The 16,584-nt window shown below is 46.8% G+C and overlaps 1 protein-coding gene across 1 annotated transcript in view; it reads left to right on the top strand.

Annotated features, from left to right (window-relative positions):
- The first annotated feature begins 292 nt into the window (after nt 1-292).
- Nucleotides 293-16,584, top strand: part of LOC103821221 (neuronal acetylcholine receptor subunit alpha-7-like) — a 68,078-nt gene continuing 51,786 nt past the window's right edge. Inside the window, exons 1-3 of the mRNA XM_050987359.1 lie at nt 293-320; nt 3,483-3,578; nt 4,884-5,528. Coding sequence (XP_050843316.1) covers nt 293-320; nt 3,483-3,578; nt 4,884-5,528 — 769 coding nt within the window. The remainder of the gene's footprint in view (nt 321-3,482; nt 3,579-4,883; nt 5,529-16,584) is intronic.

Here is a 16,584-nt window from a genome sequence, read left to right as displayed (position 1 = left end):
TACACCCCAGCAAGGAGGAACTCAGGCAAAAAATGCCAGGAGGCCATAGATGCCAGGAACCCCTGGACAAACTCAAACACAACAAGGAAACACACAGAGGATGGAGGCAAGCACAGGTAGCCTGGGAGAAGTGCAGAGAGATTATCCGAACCGCCAGGGATCAAGTAAGGAAAGCTGGGTTTTAGCCTGGTTTTTGGTAGCAGGGGAGATCACAGAGGTGGCTTCTGTGAGAAACTGCTGGAACTTCCACCGTGTCCAGCAGAGCCAATCTCTGATAGCTCTGAAGATGAACATGTCGCTGGCCAAGGCTAGAGATGATGGTAATGCCCCTGTAATAACATCTTTAAGAAGAAACCAAAACAAAGAGCACAATTTTAATTCCAGTCAGAGAAGAGAAGGAAGTGAGAATATGTGAGGCACCAAGGTCAGTGAAGAAGGAAGGGCAGGAGCTGCTCCCTGCACTGGAGCTGAAATTCCCCTGCAGGCCATGGTGAGACCATGGTGAAGCAGCTGTGCCCCTGCAGCCCAGGGGATCCACGGGGGATGCAGAGAGCCACCATAGTAGGGGAGATGCTGATGTCAGAGCAGTTGGATCCCTGGAGGAGGCTGAGGGAGACCCAGTGGAGAGAGGTGGCCCTGATTCCAGAGTGGAGCAGCCAGTCCTTGGAGAACTGCACCCCGTGGAAGAGTAACCCATGCCACAGCAGTTTTCGGAGGACTGCTGTTCCTGAGATTTGGAGCCATGCTGGAGAATTTCACAGAGAACTGTCTCCCCTAGGAAGGGATCCCATGGTCTCACAGGGGAAGGGCTCCTCTCCCTATGCAGCAGAAGGAAACCTTGGGTGATGAACTGACCAAAACCCCTATGCCCTGTCTCCCTGTGCTCTTGGTGGGAAGGAGGGAGGGGTTGGGAGAAGTAAATGCGTTTTTAAGAGCTTATTTTACTTCTTATCCTCTGATTGTTTTAGTAATAAACTCACTTTCTATCTCTAAGCTGAGCCTATTTTGCCCTTGGAGTATTTTCTCCTGGTCCTTATCTTAGCTCATGAACCCTGCATTAAATTTGTCTCTCCTCTGCCCAGCTGTAGCAGAGGAGGGTGAGTGAGTGGCTTTCTTGGCAGCCTCATATTTGGCCAGGGTCAAACCATGATTTATGTCCTCATAGACATAAATCTGGCCAGGGATGACAAGGGCAACAAGAAATTATTCCATAGGTATACTGTATAGGTACTGTAGCTAGGCTACTGTCTCAGTCACTGTCAAGTAACACCTGTTTTGGCACTGGCAAAGGAGTGGTGACAGACCAATTGCTGGGGATGGTCCTGATGTGAGAAGGAAGCTAAATGTCCTGCCAGCTGTAGGTCCACATTCAGATGAAGAAAACAAGTGGGTGGTATGTACATCAAATCCCCTCGAGTAACTTAAGTACCATGGGACCCAGACTTTCAGGATCAGTATTTTCAGTTTCCAAATTATGTCAAGCAGTTCAAACATGCCACATGTTCTGTGGAGGATATCTAGTTGCATGTGCCCCACCATTAGGTATGAAACTTTGCAGAATATCTTTAGGTAGGTCAGGGTTGGGCACTTTGGGTCCAGTTGCATTTCGCAAGAGTCCTCTTGTCTCACACCCTCCATAGCATCTTGACTTATAGAAATCTGTAACACAGTTAGGGAGTAGTGTAACCAAAGCAAAACTTTTAGTTACCCATGAATTATAAAGTTAAATATCCAAAAATCAATTACTTGAAGCATAAGCATCCCTTGCCTAAGTGTATCACTTTGCCACTCCACAGTAATTTCAAGATTTTTTTGTAGTTGCCTGTGGACTAGAGAGAGCTTCCCAAAGGCTTTTATTAAGCCAACAGCATTGCTGCCACAGCCAGAAAGGAATGACATGCAAAGCTGCTGTTGGTTAGCCGTATTGCTCTTGGTGCTCGGCCCCATCTGCCTGAACAGCTGGGAGGAGGCCAGCTATGCACTGCCTTTCTGCTTCTGCTAAGTGTGCCTTCTGCAGAGGGCTGGGAGCAAGCCTGAGTGCCCCCTCTGCAAGAGGAGAGGGACCTCCATCCTGTACTCGGTGGGGGGATGACAGCTTTGAGGAACATGTCATTCCACCCCACAGGGCACCATCGGACATGTTCCACCTGAGAGGAGAAGGTCCTGGGTACACAGCTGCCCCCCCATCTGCACAGCCCTGCAACACCCTGGCCATTGGCGGGAGGACAGCCACATACAGTGGCTGATGGTGAGTACAGCGACTCAGTATGTGTGAAGTTGTATTCACTGGCAAATGCCTTAATTTAAGGAGAAATTTGAAAAACAAAACCAACCAAACAAAAAACAAAACAAAAACCAAACAAAACAAATAAACAAAAACCACAAAAAAACCTGAACAAATCTAACACAAAAATAACGGACTCTGTTCCATGTTTGAATTTCTGCAGTTTATCCCAGGGCAGATGTTTCCAGCCAGGGCTACTCCATGGTCAGCCCATGCCCCACCATTCAACCTCACAAATTCTCCTCCTCAGCACACCCTGTTCCTCAAATCCCAGGGCTCTGCTCTCCTACCAGCTTACACTGCCTGCTGCAGCCTCACTACAGCAGTGCCCAAATCCCTCCTCCTGCCCGGAGTCACGACGTGCTGCTGTGTTGGCCCAGGGTTGTACCCCATCAAGGCAAGAACCCCAAGAAATTCAACAAGGGGAAATGCAGTTCATAGTGAAAGAGAAGTGGGTGAGTGTTCAGAACAGGCAAGTGAGAAAAGAAAGGCCCAAATGATAAAAAGCCCAAAATCCTTTGGTGTGAAGCTAGCATCTTACTTACAGAAAAGAACCTGCCAGGTCGTTGTAAAACTTCGTGGCCATTGTGAGTCTATTTTGTGGGAAGGCAGCACACCTCGGTTTTTAAAGCAGTCCATTCAGACAATCCACCTTGTAGAAAAGAACCCAAATTTGGGGTGCTTTGAGTAGAACTGGGCAGGGTACAGAATCTTCTGGAGCCAGCAGGAGCTATGGCACATCACGGTATATTTGGGGTTTGGTGAGACATGTATGGAACCTTTGGCATGGCCTTGGAGAAGTCTGAGAAAATCTTGGGAGGTTTAAGGGTTTAGGTTTGTGGACATTTTAGATGAGTCTTTGAGGGCAGTTGGATGTGATTTCAGATGTATTCCTGGCCCAGAAGAAAGGTTTCAGGGAGTTTAGTGGTTGCAGCCCTGGACACAGTAATAGAAATTTTGGGGGACCATCGACAAGCTCATGGCTTGTTTGATCACTCCTGGAAGGGACTTATGGATGTTTTGTGGACTACAAAAAAGGTTTTTGGGGTGTTTATAGAAAATTACGGTTTGTGGGCTTTGAAGAAAGACTTTCAGGGGTTCAGAAGCAGGGGATGGGAACTTTGGGGGCTGTGAGGCAGGTTTGGGCGGTTTTGAGGGTACTTGGATAGGGTTTGCAGGTATTCATGACATTCTCCAGGTCCCATTCAGAGGACCATTCAGAAGTATTTGGATGCCTTGAAAGCAGTTTTGGGAGTGTACTCTGACAGGATTGGAGAATACTGGAGATACTCAGGTAGGTTGTGTGGATAAGTGGAGGTACCCTGGAGCTGGACTTAAGAGGGTTTTGAGGGTTTTGAGCTGCTGGCGTGGGGATGGGGGCATTTGGGGACATTTGGGTAGGGTGGGGGGAAGCTGCTGAGCAAGGTTCGGAGGGAGGAGACTAGACTAGGGTTAGGGATATTTTGGGGCCCTAGTACAACTCAGGCATCCTTGGGTTTAGGAATTTGGGGTCCTGAAGCCATTGCATCCAAAGAAAGGCTACAAAGATGGTTGAAAAGCCTTGAGGAGAGGCCATATGAGGAGTGCCTGAGGTCAGCTTGGAGTAGACTGAGGGAAAACCTCATCCCATTGTTCAGCTTCCTTGTGAGACAAGGTGGAGGGGCAGGCACTGGTCTCGCTGGTGACCAGTGTGAAGAATGTGTATTTTATGATTGGCTTTTCACAAATATTAAAATTAATATTATATGTGTTGTGTTAGAAAGTAATGTTGTATTAACTCTCTTAAGTAGTGTGTTAAATATAGTTTTAGGTTATAACAAAATGTTAAAATAGAAACTATGCTATGTGGGATACTTTTTTTTTTCTAAAGAAAAGACTCACACTGAGACAGCAGTCACAGGACACCTAAATCTTTCAGAGAAAGAGAATTTATTGCTCCATTATTAGGAGAAACTAACTTCTTCCCACTTTGCTTGGGCAGATGATGCCGTTAGGCTTATGAGGAAAAAGTTGATGATGACCAGACAGAATCCTGTATTTGAATGGAATTTATGCATCATGTATGTGATGAATCACTATGGAACACGTGATTGCTTTTAAGGGTCAATCCTTGGGTCACGGGCGTCCTTTTTTGGGCTTATGCTGCCCAGAAAAAGGTACCCAGACGTCTGTAACTCTTTGTTTCTACTGTCTCATATTGTCCTAATTCAAATTGTCCAAATTATTATTATTCCAATTGTATTACCATTTTTATAACCATTTTATTACTATTAAACGTTTAAAATTTTAAAAACAAGTGACTGGCATTTTTTACACCAGTGACAGGACCTGAGGGAACAGGGTGAACTTGTGTGAGGAGATGTTTAGGATATTAGGAAACAGTTCTTCACCCAGAGGGTGTTTGGGCACTTGAACAGACTCCCCAGGGAAGTAGTCACAGCACCAAGCCTGGCAGAGTTCAAGACGAATTTGGACAATGCTCTCAGGCACATGGTGTGATTCTCTGGCATAGCGCTGCCCAGGGCCAGGAGCTCGGCTGGATGATCCTCGTGGGTCCCTTCCAACTCAGAACATTTTGTGTTTCTGTGATTATGTGAAGCTGAGTCTTGGGGGCCTCAAGCAAAGCTCTTGGAGTTTGAGGCTGTGGGGCTGGTTCGGGCTTTCCTGTGGGCACCAGAGTCGGTTTGCGTGTGCCCAGCGATAACCAAGAGCCCCGAGAAGAGGGGGAGCCTTCTGAAACTGAGCGCACTAGTGGCGGCGCGCTGGCTCGACGCTGCAGGGACACGTTCCCGGGCTCCCGCCAGCAGAGGACATCCCGCCGCCGTCCCTCAGCGCCTCAGCGCTCCCGCCGCAGCAGCGCCGGCTGCCCACGGTGCCGCCTCAGGCGGGCGCGCTGCCCGGCCCAGGCCGTGCTCGGGGTGCCGGCGGCCGCTGCGGAGCTGCAGCGGAGCGGGGCGAGCCGAGCCGGGAGCGGCGCGGGAGGCGGAGGCCCCGCCGCAGCGGGCGGCGCTGAGGGGCGGGCAGGGCCGAGGGGCCGCGGCTCCGCAGGCCGCGCCCGTGGCGGCGGTGTGTCCGCAGCGCCGCGGGGTCCGAGGGGACAGCGCGTGTGCCGGGCACGGAGAGAGGCAGGGACGGTGCAGGGAGGCTACCCTGCGACGAGAGGGAGAGAGGGAGAAGGGTAGGGAGCGAGGAGTGGGGATGTGTACGGGACTGCAAGGGAGGAACCGGGAGAGGAAAAGGGACGGTGAGACAAGAAGTGGGGACAAGGAAGAGAGAAGGAGGAGGGGAAGAAGCGGGAGAGAACCAAAAGGGAGACGGGCTTAAAGAAAGAAGTCTGGGGACAGGGAAGTGAAGGGCTAAGAAAATACATAAAAAGACTACAGAAACAAGCCTGAGGGCCTGGACGAAAAAAATTGGAAAGAGGGGCAGAGTGGAAAAACCAGGAAGTGGGGCAGAAACAAAAAAGAAAAGTGATGGGGAGTAGGAAGGAGGCACAGCGGGAAAGAGGGAGGTGTACACTGATTTGGGAAAAGAAATGCAGAGATGGGAAATAGGACAGGTAAGAAGATCTGCAGGCCTTAAGGATGCAGGCTGACTGCAGGAGCACTGCCGGTGAGCACAGACCCCATCTTGGCTTAGCCCCTGTCAGCAGGGCCAGGGGCTGGCATTGCTCCCTCACCAGCTGAGCATCCACCATGCCGGTGGTGCAGACCCCAGCAGCCGAGAAGGGGAAATCAACCTGTCATCTGAGCTCTGATGCAGTGCCCCACACCTCTGTGCCTCTCTTCCTCTTGTGTGGGGGAAGGACAGAGAAGGGCCTGAAGAATCAGAGCCTGAGCCTTTGGGGATCAGGGGCTACTGCAGGCCTGTCTGACATGGCTGGAGCTCCTTGTGCCTTGCTTTTGTTGTGCAGCTCTTTCATGTGCCCCTGGAGCATGCAGAGTTCAAGTGGCAGTTCCGTTGTCATCTCAGCTCACCCACAAGGCATCTGCTGCCTGCAAGAGTGGGAAGCCATGAGATCACTAGTTCATGCAGACCCTCCTAACACCATCTGCCTCCCTTTGCACCAGCAATAGGAGTGGGCCCTTCCGTAGCTCCCAGCAGAACTGGGATCACCCTAGCTCAGCTCCCTGCTTAACCAGCCAGGTATATTCACATCCTGCACTACTTTCCTATCCTCCAGCATCCCCAGCAAGGTCACTTGGCCTGTGTATGTGTGGCCTGGTGTCATCTGCCTTCCTTGGAGAGGAGCTGAACCCACTGAGTGGTCTCTGCAGCTTCACATGCATTGTGAAACCCTGGTGATGTAACTTTTGAACAATGCACTGAATCCATTCCAGCATTTGACTCCTTTATCAGACTTCCCCAAATCACTCAACTCATCCAAACTACTCATGGGATAAAGCACCTTCCAGCACTTCCTGCATTGTAAGGGCTTTCTTCATTCTCTTTTCTTCTTGCTCAGCTCTGTGACTGTGGCCAGTTGTCCTCTGTCTCTGCTCCTCACAGCATGAGCTGCTGAGGTTTGCCTTGGAAGACAAGTCAGTGGTAGAAAGGCTGATTGGGCAAACTCAGCAGCAAGCATGGTGAAAGGTGGTAGAAGAACTGTCTCACCTGCAGACAAACCCATCCACAGAGGAAGGATGCCCAGCTCCAGTGCTGAGTTGTACCAATGTGACCCAGAGGAGATAGAATCTCAAGAAGAAGAGGAACAAGTCACATAACTTCACAAGGTCAGAACACAGTCTGAACCATTAGACAGAGCTTTGACATGGACCTTGTCTATAAGCCCCAGTCTGTGGCAGTCCATCCCAGGTTTCACAGGGAAACGGCAGTGAGAGAAAATGTCTGCCTCCTAGCTCTTTGGTGAAAAATCCTGGTTTCTGTATTCATGTCATCTGCTTCTGTAGGGGATGGGGACTGAGCAATGAAAACATCCAGAGCTGAGGGGCAGGTGTTCATCCTTACTATAGGATCTGAGCCAGAAGGGCTGTTTTTATCTTCTCTGGGAAAACCTTTTGCAGTGGCAGCACAGTTCAGGTGGACATGGGAGAGGAGGAGCACAACAGACTTGCACAATAATTTTGTACTTGCTGTATCATTCCTTGACAACAGCCTGTGAGAGAAACACACCTTCAGGCCCCTGCACTGATGATGAAACCTATGGGAGCAGTGATCCCAACAAAGAACCTGGTTGCAGCTCAGTAGTGCAATACTGCAATGTTTTCCAGGGTGTATGTTTGGTTGTCAGACATGCTCGTTTTTGCCAGATGGCATGGTTAAATGGCTGGCTGTGGAACAAAGCAACCCAGGCATTTAGAACAATTCACTTGTAGCCTAATTTTGAAATGTGATTAAGAGCTGAGGAGTGCAGAAAAGGAGCTGGACTGCAAAGCGCCTGGATTCTGCCTGTCTGCATTTGCATGCTCAAAGTGGGATACAGCACCAAGTCTCCTACTTGCAGAGAGTCATAATATAGGTGGATTTTCCATCCTCGTGAGATCAGTGACTTTCAGCCTGTGCCCCTGTGAGTCATTTGTCAAATGGAGCTCTCAGTTGAGGCAGCAGGGGCACTCAGGGGTCACTCTTGCAGCAGCAGAAATCTGGGAGGGAAAACTCCATCTGGGGAGCAGGGAAGGTTTTCTTCCTGAGCGACATCGGTATTACTTCCATGCATCCTTAGGCCAGACAACAGTTGTGGCCTCACTTTTCTAGCACAACAATTGCTGCTGCAGTGTCACTGAGAGGCAGTGAAGTGGTTTGTCATCCCCAGCTGTCTTCAGACCCCACCACACATGGCAAACATGGCCATGGAGATGGACAACTGCTGTCCCATCTGTCTGGACAGCTGGGAGGAGACCAGCTATGCACTGCCTCTCTGCTTCTGCTAAGTGTGCCTTCTGCAGAGGGCTGGGAGCAAGCCTGAGTGCCCCCTCTGCAAGAGGAGAGTGACCTCCATCCTGTACTCGGTGTGGGGGGATGACAGCTTTGACGAACATGTCATTCCACCCCACAGGGCCCCACTGGACATGTTCCATCCAAGAGGAGGAGGTCCTGGGTACACAGCTGCTCCCAGTCCCCACTCTCTGGCCATCAGTGGGAGGACAGCCACATACAGTGGCTGAAGGTGAGTACAGCAACTGGAACTGCAGTAGGCGAAAAGTTGTACTCACTGATGAAAGCTTTCATTTTTAAAGGAATTTAAGAAAAACCCAAATCTAAACCAAAAATAATAGACAAAACTATGCTCCACGTTGTTCTACTGTGGGGATGTAAGGGGAGTAGAGAAGGAGAAAAAGGAGAAGTTTTGGTACAGGTGGACCCCAGTCAGCACAATTGGCTGCAAGAACAGGCATCTCTGCTGTTGGACAGTACCTTTTTCCTGACCCAGAGGTGGGACAACTGAGCAGTGTTTTAAAAGCTTATATTCCATTTTAGTCTCATGAAAAGGGTGTGACAATACAGATGTTATAATTCACACCATCATAATCAGAAACTATTTCCTAATTACAATACACCATAAGCATTTCTTGGCCTATCAGCTTTTTGCCACACCATGCTGTAGATGCCTTAAAGCCAATCATCTAAAACCACCCGTGGTGGTTCCTACTACAATGCATTTTTCATAGTTCTATTTCTCCAAAGTATCTAGTCTTATTTGCAAGTCCATCCTTTGAAACTTTTTTCTAGCTCCATTTCTCTTTCAAGAATATCTGTCTTATTCTATGGCATTTCTAAGTCAGCATTTCTTGTCTCAAAGTTTGCATATGGATCCATACTGTGTGGGCCTTCTGTCAGGCCCTGAGAACTCTCTACAAATCCATTTCCCACACTCTGAAATGGACTCTGCTCAAGTGATCTCCCCTGCAGGGAGCTGTGATCATGTATCAAACTCACAGAAAATCTGATGCATGATCTCCTGAGCACTTAGCTGCTCCCAATCTCCATTGCTCTGCAGCACTATCAGACCTGGGAGTAGGACCTCCTGCTGTCCCTAGTTCCCACAGCACTGCAGTAATCCTGCCATCAGCCATGTGGCCTCTGCCCTGGGGTCAGTGAGCGTCTCCTGCACTACATCTCAGCATCCCTCCTCTTCCTTGATGTTCTCCACCACCTGCTGTCATAGTTGCATCGGGAGCTGGGGCAGATCTTTGAGGATGGTAGGAAGCCACAACAGTGCGTTGTCCCATCCAGCCTGCACTACTTTGGCCCAAATGAGGCTTTGTTCCAGCTTCTGTGGGCCTCCCTGCACAGGCACACAAGGAGCTTTGCCCACCGGCTTATCGACACCATCACTTGCAGGCTCAGTCAGGAGGCCCCACATAAATGGGACTGAAGGTCAGCAGTGCAGCTGGAGAGTGAGAGGACAGCCCCTCTTTGGTCTCTGCCCCTGATGCCATCCAAGGGGTCTCCCAGGCCAGCCTTCATGGGGTCCCAGCAGCAAGTCCTATTTTGTCCCCATTCCTACCCATGGACAACAATGAGGGGCCTGGGAGAACCCAGAGAAGGCTGAGCCTTGTTTTTCTACTTGCAGCTGGTCAATGAAAGCTCACCTGGGGCAACCCAGTAAGCCTGCAGAGGGAGGGTCAGCAGCTCTGAGGACCCTTCCCAGACCCCCAGGAAGACACCCCACCCACCAGTGACAGGTTGAGAAGGCATGAGGATACAGCTAAATCAGTCCAGGCTGTAGCTGGGGTATACGCCAGCCCCTTATGGTCTCAGCCTTCCAAATCAATTTAACATTTATTAAAAGAAAATGAAAGCATGAAAACTGCAGAAGACGTTTGAGTGTTACTAACTAATGCTGGTGGTGTTGGTGGCCCCACTTGTTAGGTTTTCCTCCCCTTTCCTGTTTTTTTGACCACTGATTTCTCACGTGTTTCCTGAGCATCATAAGTTTGCATTACTCAGTTGATCCCAGGGCAGATGTTTCCAGCCAGGGTGACTCCACAGTCAGCCTGTCCCCTGCCGCTCAACCTTGCAAGCTCTCCTCAGCACACTCTGTTCCCCACATCCCAGGGCTCTGCTCTCCTACCAGCTTGCTCTGCCTGATGCAGCCTCACTACGGCAGTGCCCAAATCCCTCCTCCTGCCCAGAGTCACAACTTGCTGCTGCTCTCTGCATCAGGCCAGGGTTGTACCCTGTCAAGGCAGGAGCCCCAAGAAATTCAACAAGGGGAGGTATGAAGTCCTGTCCCTGCTTGCAGTGAAAGAGAAGTGGGTGAGTGTTCAGAACAGGCAAATAAGAAAAGAAAGGCCTAAATGATGAATATAAATCATTCAAGACTTTGTCTCATCTTGCCTTTCTTTTGCTGGTTAATAAAACTGTGGAGAGGAAAGGGAGCCAGGGTGTGTGCAAAATCCTACAGTAGACAGCTGGGGAAGAGGGCACTCAGAGCAGCTCCCTACATCTGGTGGAAGCGATTACAGGAAGGGGTGCACCAGAAACGGACAGGAGATTGGCTATTTTCATATTTTCAAACTTTTGCACTATTGAATCCCCCCTGCCACCTCTGCTGGGAGAAAAGGCAGCTGTGTGCCACAGGTGCTTGCTGCAAGTTGCCCTGGCAGCTGGGAGAGAGCAGAGGGGGACACACTAATTCATTTCACCGGGAAACAGCTCTAGAGGCACTCAAGTGCAAGCACTGGAAACACTGCAGCCGTGCTGTCTCGAGTTAGGTACAATATGTGGAGATGTGGAAAGCATCTCTGAGGCAGCACACTCCCCCTTCTTGCAGTACACAGACAGCTGTGTGCGAGGATCACTTGCATTTGCTCCTGACCAGGGAACGGCTCTGTGTCGAGCAATGTGAGTCTAAAGGAATGTAACCTGTTCCTTTGTGTTTGGATTTACTGACCAAGCACTGAACTGATTTAGCTCGTGGGGACTGGAGAAGCACATGAGCAAATGCACTTTTCTCCCCTGGTGGGAAGCTGGTTTGATGCCTTATTACCGTAATTGCCAAATCCATCAGTCATTGCAGGCTGTCTTCAAGACTTCATCCTCTTTCACCCTCTGCTCAGGAAGGAGAGCCAGCTTATTTTGACAATGCTCACAGAAAAGTGCTTGGCATTTGTTTATTCTGCACTGTATCTCTGGTCATCCTTGTTCTTCTCACTCTTTAAAGGTAAGCTCATCTGTGTTTGTCAAGGGCTTTCCTTTTTTTTTTTTTGGTTTAGGTTTTTTGTTGCTGTTGTTTTAATTTGGTGTTTGTGGGGTTTTTTAAAAATCTTCTAAATGCTAGTTACATCCAACCCCAAATTTTATTTTTAGTAAGTCTTCTATCTGTTTGTGTTTTGAACTTCATTAGAGTCCTATGCTGGTTTAACTGACTTTTGTCATCAGGTTGGGTAAGTTTGTGGATCTTACAGTGCCAGGCACATTTTTTAGAAGGAAGAAGCATGTGTGTTTGAAGGAAGGAAGAAGCATGTGTGTTTGTTTTTGTGTTTTTGTTTTAAAGGTGAGTAAGTTCAACTTCCATAAATTAATTGAAATAGTTGTTTTTCAAAAGAAATATGTTTTTGCTTTCCTGAAAAATGTAACCTTCCAATGCTTTTTTGACAACAGGAAATATATAACTTCTGGCTGGGCAGAATGATTTGAGAACCCTGTAAGTGTGTGAGTGCAATGGTATTCTACAGAGAAATACAAACAGAAGAAAATTCATAACTGTTTATTCTCTGTGCATCATGTAGAAAGATTAAATCTGTATAAATACATAAATTTACTAATTCTGGTTTGTTTTTATTAAACATACCCTTAGTATGCTTAATAAAAACCAGTTAAGACAGAGATGGATATATAGCTGGAAATATCTAATAAGAAGAATAATGGGCTTCTGTAGTCTAAGGTGTCAGCTCTGACAGCTATCTTCAGAAGTTTCAGCATGGTGCTAACAAAAGTAGGAGCTGTGTGATTATTTCAAAACATTCAGGATAGCAAGGCTGACAATAAAGTGTTTTATTAAAGTGAGAATGTTGAAATAGCAACAGTCATGAAAGATATTCAGTATTCTACACAAAATGTGCTTTTATGACTCCCTTTTAGCTGAAACATAAATGCCTGCAGCAATAAAAACTTCTAAAACTGAGTATTCTAGGAGTGAAGGACCATGTCTTGTTTCTCACAATTTATATATAAAGCAGATTGTCTTTTTAAAGCAGAGAAATTTGTCCACCTATTTCAGAAGTGCAAGAGCACTGGAAACTTGTATATATGCTATGTTGCACTGGACTATTCATGCCACATAGATAGTTCCTCATTAATTCATCTGAAGCTGTAAAACATCTGGGCATTTCATCATTACAGACCCACACTTCATCTGCCTAATGTAATAATGGTACTCCAGAAAAATGTTTCTCACCTTGCTAAATTAAGAACCTTGCTATCTTCAAAACATTTCTGTGCTGCTGTAGGAGCTGAACTAACAGGCGGGTTATAGCACCTAGTTATGAGATAAGTAATTTTGTGGACATTCCCATTTTGAGAAGTTGTGTGTCAGGTAAATCCTGCCTTTTAAATAATGAGTAATCACTAATTCATCGGGGGATGCCTAGTTTCTCTCATCAGCACATGAAGTCAAACTGCTTTTATAAATAATTCAGAGAATTTTTTGTTAGGCATTTTTACCAACAGCTTACAAGCATGCACTTTTGCAGAAAAATGCTAAAGCAGAATAAAATTCATCTCTGATAATGTTGGTCTGTAACTGACTTCTGCTTTACAGATTTTTTTAACTTAAAAAAAAAAAAGGAAAAAATCCCCAGAAATTCCTGGGAATTGAGCAGTTGGGGCAGAAGAGTAAAAAGTCAAGATGATATTAGCATGTTATCAGTAGCAGAGTTTTTTAACAGTAAATCCAGATGAATTCCCCCCAGGTTCCTTAGTTCTTCCGCAAGGAAGTCACACCAAATTCAAATCATAGCTAACATCACTCTCACACAGCTCTGAGTTGTTCATAGCAATTTATCAAGTACTGAAAACTCCTGTAGGGCTGTTTGACAGGAAAGTTGTCACAAGAACTAGATAAAACCCAAACACAAACAACACATGAAGAACTCCACCTCCCTATATCCCAGGTGAATACTCTCAGGGTCAGACATCCCTTCCAGGCCAGGGGCAATCTTTGAGGGAGCACCCAGAATGTAGAAGGACCCAGTGAGCCTCAGCAGCTACCTAACAACCTGGGGTGGAGGGACTTGAAAAACCTTGTCCAGGGATTGATGTTAAAGGAGGGATCAGACCCATTCCTGCTCTTTTTTTTGAGTGTGGTGCAGTCTGAGAGATAGGATGCAGGCAACCCTGCAAGGACATTCTGATAAACATGTCACAGTGACCACAAAGACACACAGCCTCTCTGAGGAGTTACCTTCAGATCAGAGCATGGTCACCCACAGGGTTTGAACAGCCAGGGAGGTTAAACATGCACTTAGCTAGTCTGCAGCCAAACCACTTGTTCTAATTACTGTGCCTTTATATGCTTTTTTATTTTTTGAGTGAGACCATTACAGTGCCCACATGCCACACAGAGCAGAGCCGGACCTCGCAGTTTCTTTGCCCTGTACTGCCATCAGGGTCATATCTGGGCAAGTGGCTTTGAAAAGCTCAACAAAGGCAAAGGCAAGCTGAGGGCAACAATGTTTCTCTGCAGTCTGATGGGAATGTAAGTGCTCAGCTGGATGGGACAAATCCTATGGCAGGGGATGCTGCAAGTGAGCTAACCAGCTGAAAGATGTAAATGATGAATTGAAGTAATTTAGCCTGACTTGGTGTTCCCAGCTGGGTCAAAACAGCTTTTCTTTGTCTCACTCACTCTACAGATTTGAATTGCGGTGCTACACCCTGTTTCATGCTTTTTCACACCTTTGCTTATTTGATGGGGTCTAGTGATCACATCAGAACAGAACTGAGGATCTCTTGGAGCAAATCCTCACAAATGTCTTGGTTCACTTCCATGCAAGCAGGTGCTGTTTCTGCAACAGCAGAAGCATTGGCAAGATAGCCTTAGAAGGCCAGATTCCCCTGCCAAGCTACAATTTCTCTAATGTGAGCTAATTATACTGAGGTGACGTGAGTTTAGAGATCTGTGTAGTAGGAAGAACAAATAATGTTACATAAATACCTATATGTGGAGTCTAAACTCCAGGCCTCAGCTGTTTAGGCCTAATAGAACTGCAATAATGTGTTTTAATCAAACTTATTTACTCCAAAGAGACACGGTTGAACAGATAAAAGGATTCATGTGCCTTATAGGAGTATAGTGTAATATCTTTGGTAATTTAGGTGGTTGGTGAAGTAGCTGTACTTTTACATCTCAAAACTGTTGTCAGAATAGAACCAGGTATGAAAGTTAAATAATTTAGAATTTTTCATACCTTAATTAAAATAGAAAATATATGAGCTAGGCCTTAGCTTGTACTGGTATCTCTTTTCTTCCATATTGATGGCATAAGAAGATGCCAACATGCAACTTGCAGACATGGAAAATTGCTGTCAGATCCCTGCCACTACTTTATTGTCTAATAGCACAGACAGCAGGGCTGATCACTCTGAATGCTGAGAGCGTGCTAAGGCATCGCATATGCATGGAGCCAAGGGAATAAATGTGCTTGGCCATGGCACATGCAGATATGCTCTGTGATCAGGAGCACTAGTGCCATTGATATTTGTCAGTACATTTACGACGGGCAGGCAGGGTCCTGAGCAAACCCCTATTTCCTCTGCATTACTGTCTGCTACAGTAACCTGCTGTCCATGCTTGCTTCTTGAGGTTGACTTTATAGTTCAATGAACCAGACCTTGTGTTCAATCAGTAATCTTCTATGTGCATTCACTGGCACAGCTCTAAGGCTGATCTGTATTATCAGAGGCACAGCTGCGACAGTGGAGCTGGCCCAAGCTTCTGAGAAGTTGCCAGGCTCCAGGAAAGTTGGAGTTTGTATGTGCATTTGCTGATAGTGATCTGAGCTAAATCTTGTGGTAATTCTTCTCAAATATCACTGGAAAAAGTGGGCAGGTCCAGAAAAAGCAACTGAGTCGTGACATCACCGGTGCCTATTGTTACAAGCACCTATTGGTATAGCAGTCTTGCTTGCTTGTAGGGAGGGGTCCAGAAGCAGATAAATTGCATGAGAAAGTAGCACTCATCTGGTCTTTGGCATGATGCCAGATGGCACCTTGAGTACCTTCAGCCTTGCTTCAGCTCACAGTTTTCTGATGGTCTCAGAGCAGAAGTTCTCATTCCAGGCAGAGGTTTCACCTCCTAAAGGCAGCTCCAGAACTTTTGTTTCTCTCTGGTTTATTTTCCTAAGGCATGTGGAAAACAGCATGAGTTAGTGATGGTGGTAGTACCTACAATTTCATTTGTATGTGACAAGCAAGGAGGGAGATGTAGTCTCTTCAGCTCTAGAATGTGATTAAAGTAGATAAGAACCCTTTGCATCAGTCCTAACATGGTTGTTTGAAGATGTCTATTGCCTAGAGATCCTGCATAAACTAATTAAAAAAGAGATCAAATCTGACTGAGACAGGTAGGGCTAGCACTGGCAATCAGTATCAACCCAGGAAATGAGAAAGACACACAGGAGCTTATTGCTTTTTTAGAACACGGTCTGGAGAATATATGGCTTGAAGAGTTTTGCCTATCAAATACTTTCTGCATGGAACAAAACAGCTGATGATAAGGCTGAGACCAGAACCAGGTGGAGTGTTTGGAAGTAAGAATCTCCCCACCTAGGGCTTACAATTAAGTCAGTAAATTGCAATGGAAGAGGAACCTATAGTCAGCATGAGTACTTATGTATGTAAACAGTGGAGGTGCAGGTGTCTCCATCTTGCCTTGCTATCAGTTGGCTTTGCTTAATTAGAAAAACTGTGCTTAATGGAGTGCTGAAACAGATGCCTGCAAATCTTAACACCATTCAGGAATGGATATTTTCAACACTTTTGCTTTCCACAAGGTTGAAGAGAAAACCACAGTCCTCATTTCTATTCTTAATGCAACACAGATTTGGGCAGAAAAATTACTTAGAAGAAACAGGCAGGCTTGAGGAGGTCTCATTTTTCACTGAGATCTCTGAGAGGCTGAAGTCAGTTTGCAGACTGAACTAAGACAGTACACTGTGTTCCCTGAAGCTCAGCTGTAGTTACGTGGAAAGACATCACTGGTCACTTAGATCTTCACCATACCAAGGGAGAAAATTAAGCTGTAAACTAGAAAAGGTGTGTCTGTGGCAGCTGAGATGAGAGAGGGTCTGATCTATACAGGTTCATATAGTGCTAGAATAATTTGGCTGGAATGG

This window comes from Serinus canaria, chromosome Z (genome assembly GCF_022539315.1).
Source record: "Serinus canaria isolate serCan28SL12 chromosome Z, serCan2020, whole genome shotgun sequence".
NCBI lineage: Eukaryota > Metazoa > Chordata > Aves > Passeriformes > Fringillidae > Serinus > Serinus canaria.
The sequence above is the reverse complement of the archived record's forward strand: the minus strand, read 5'-3'. Positions and strand labels throughout refer to the sequence as shown.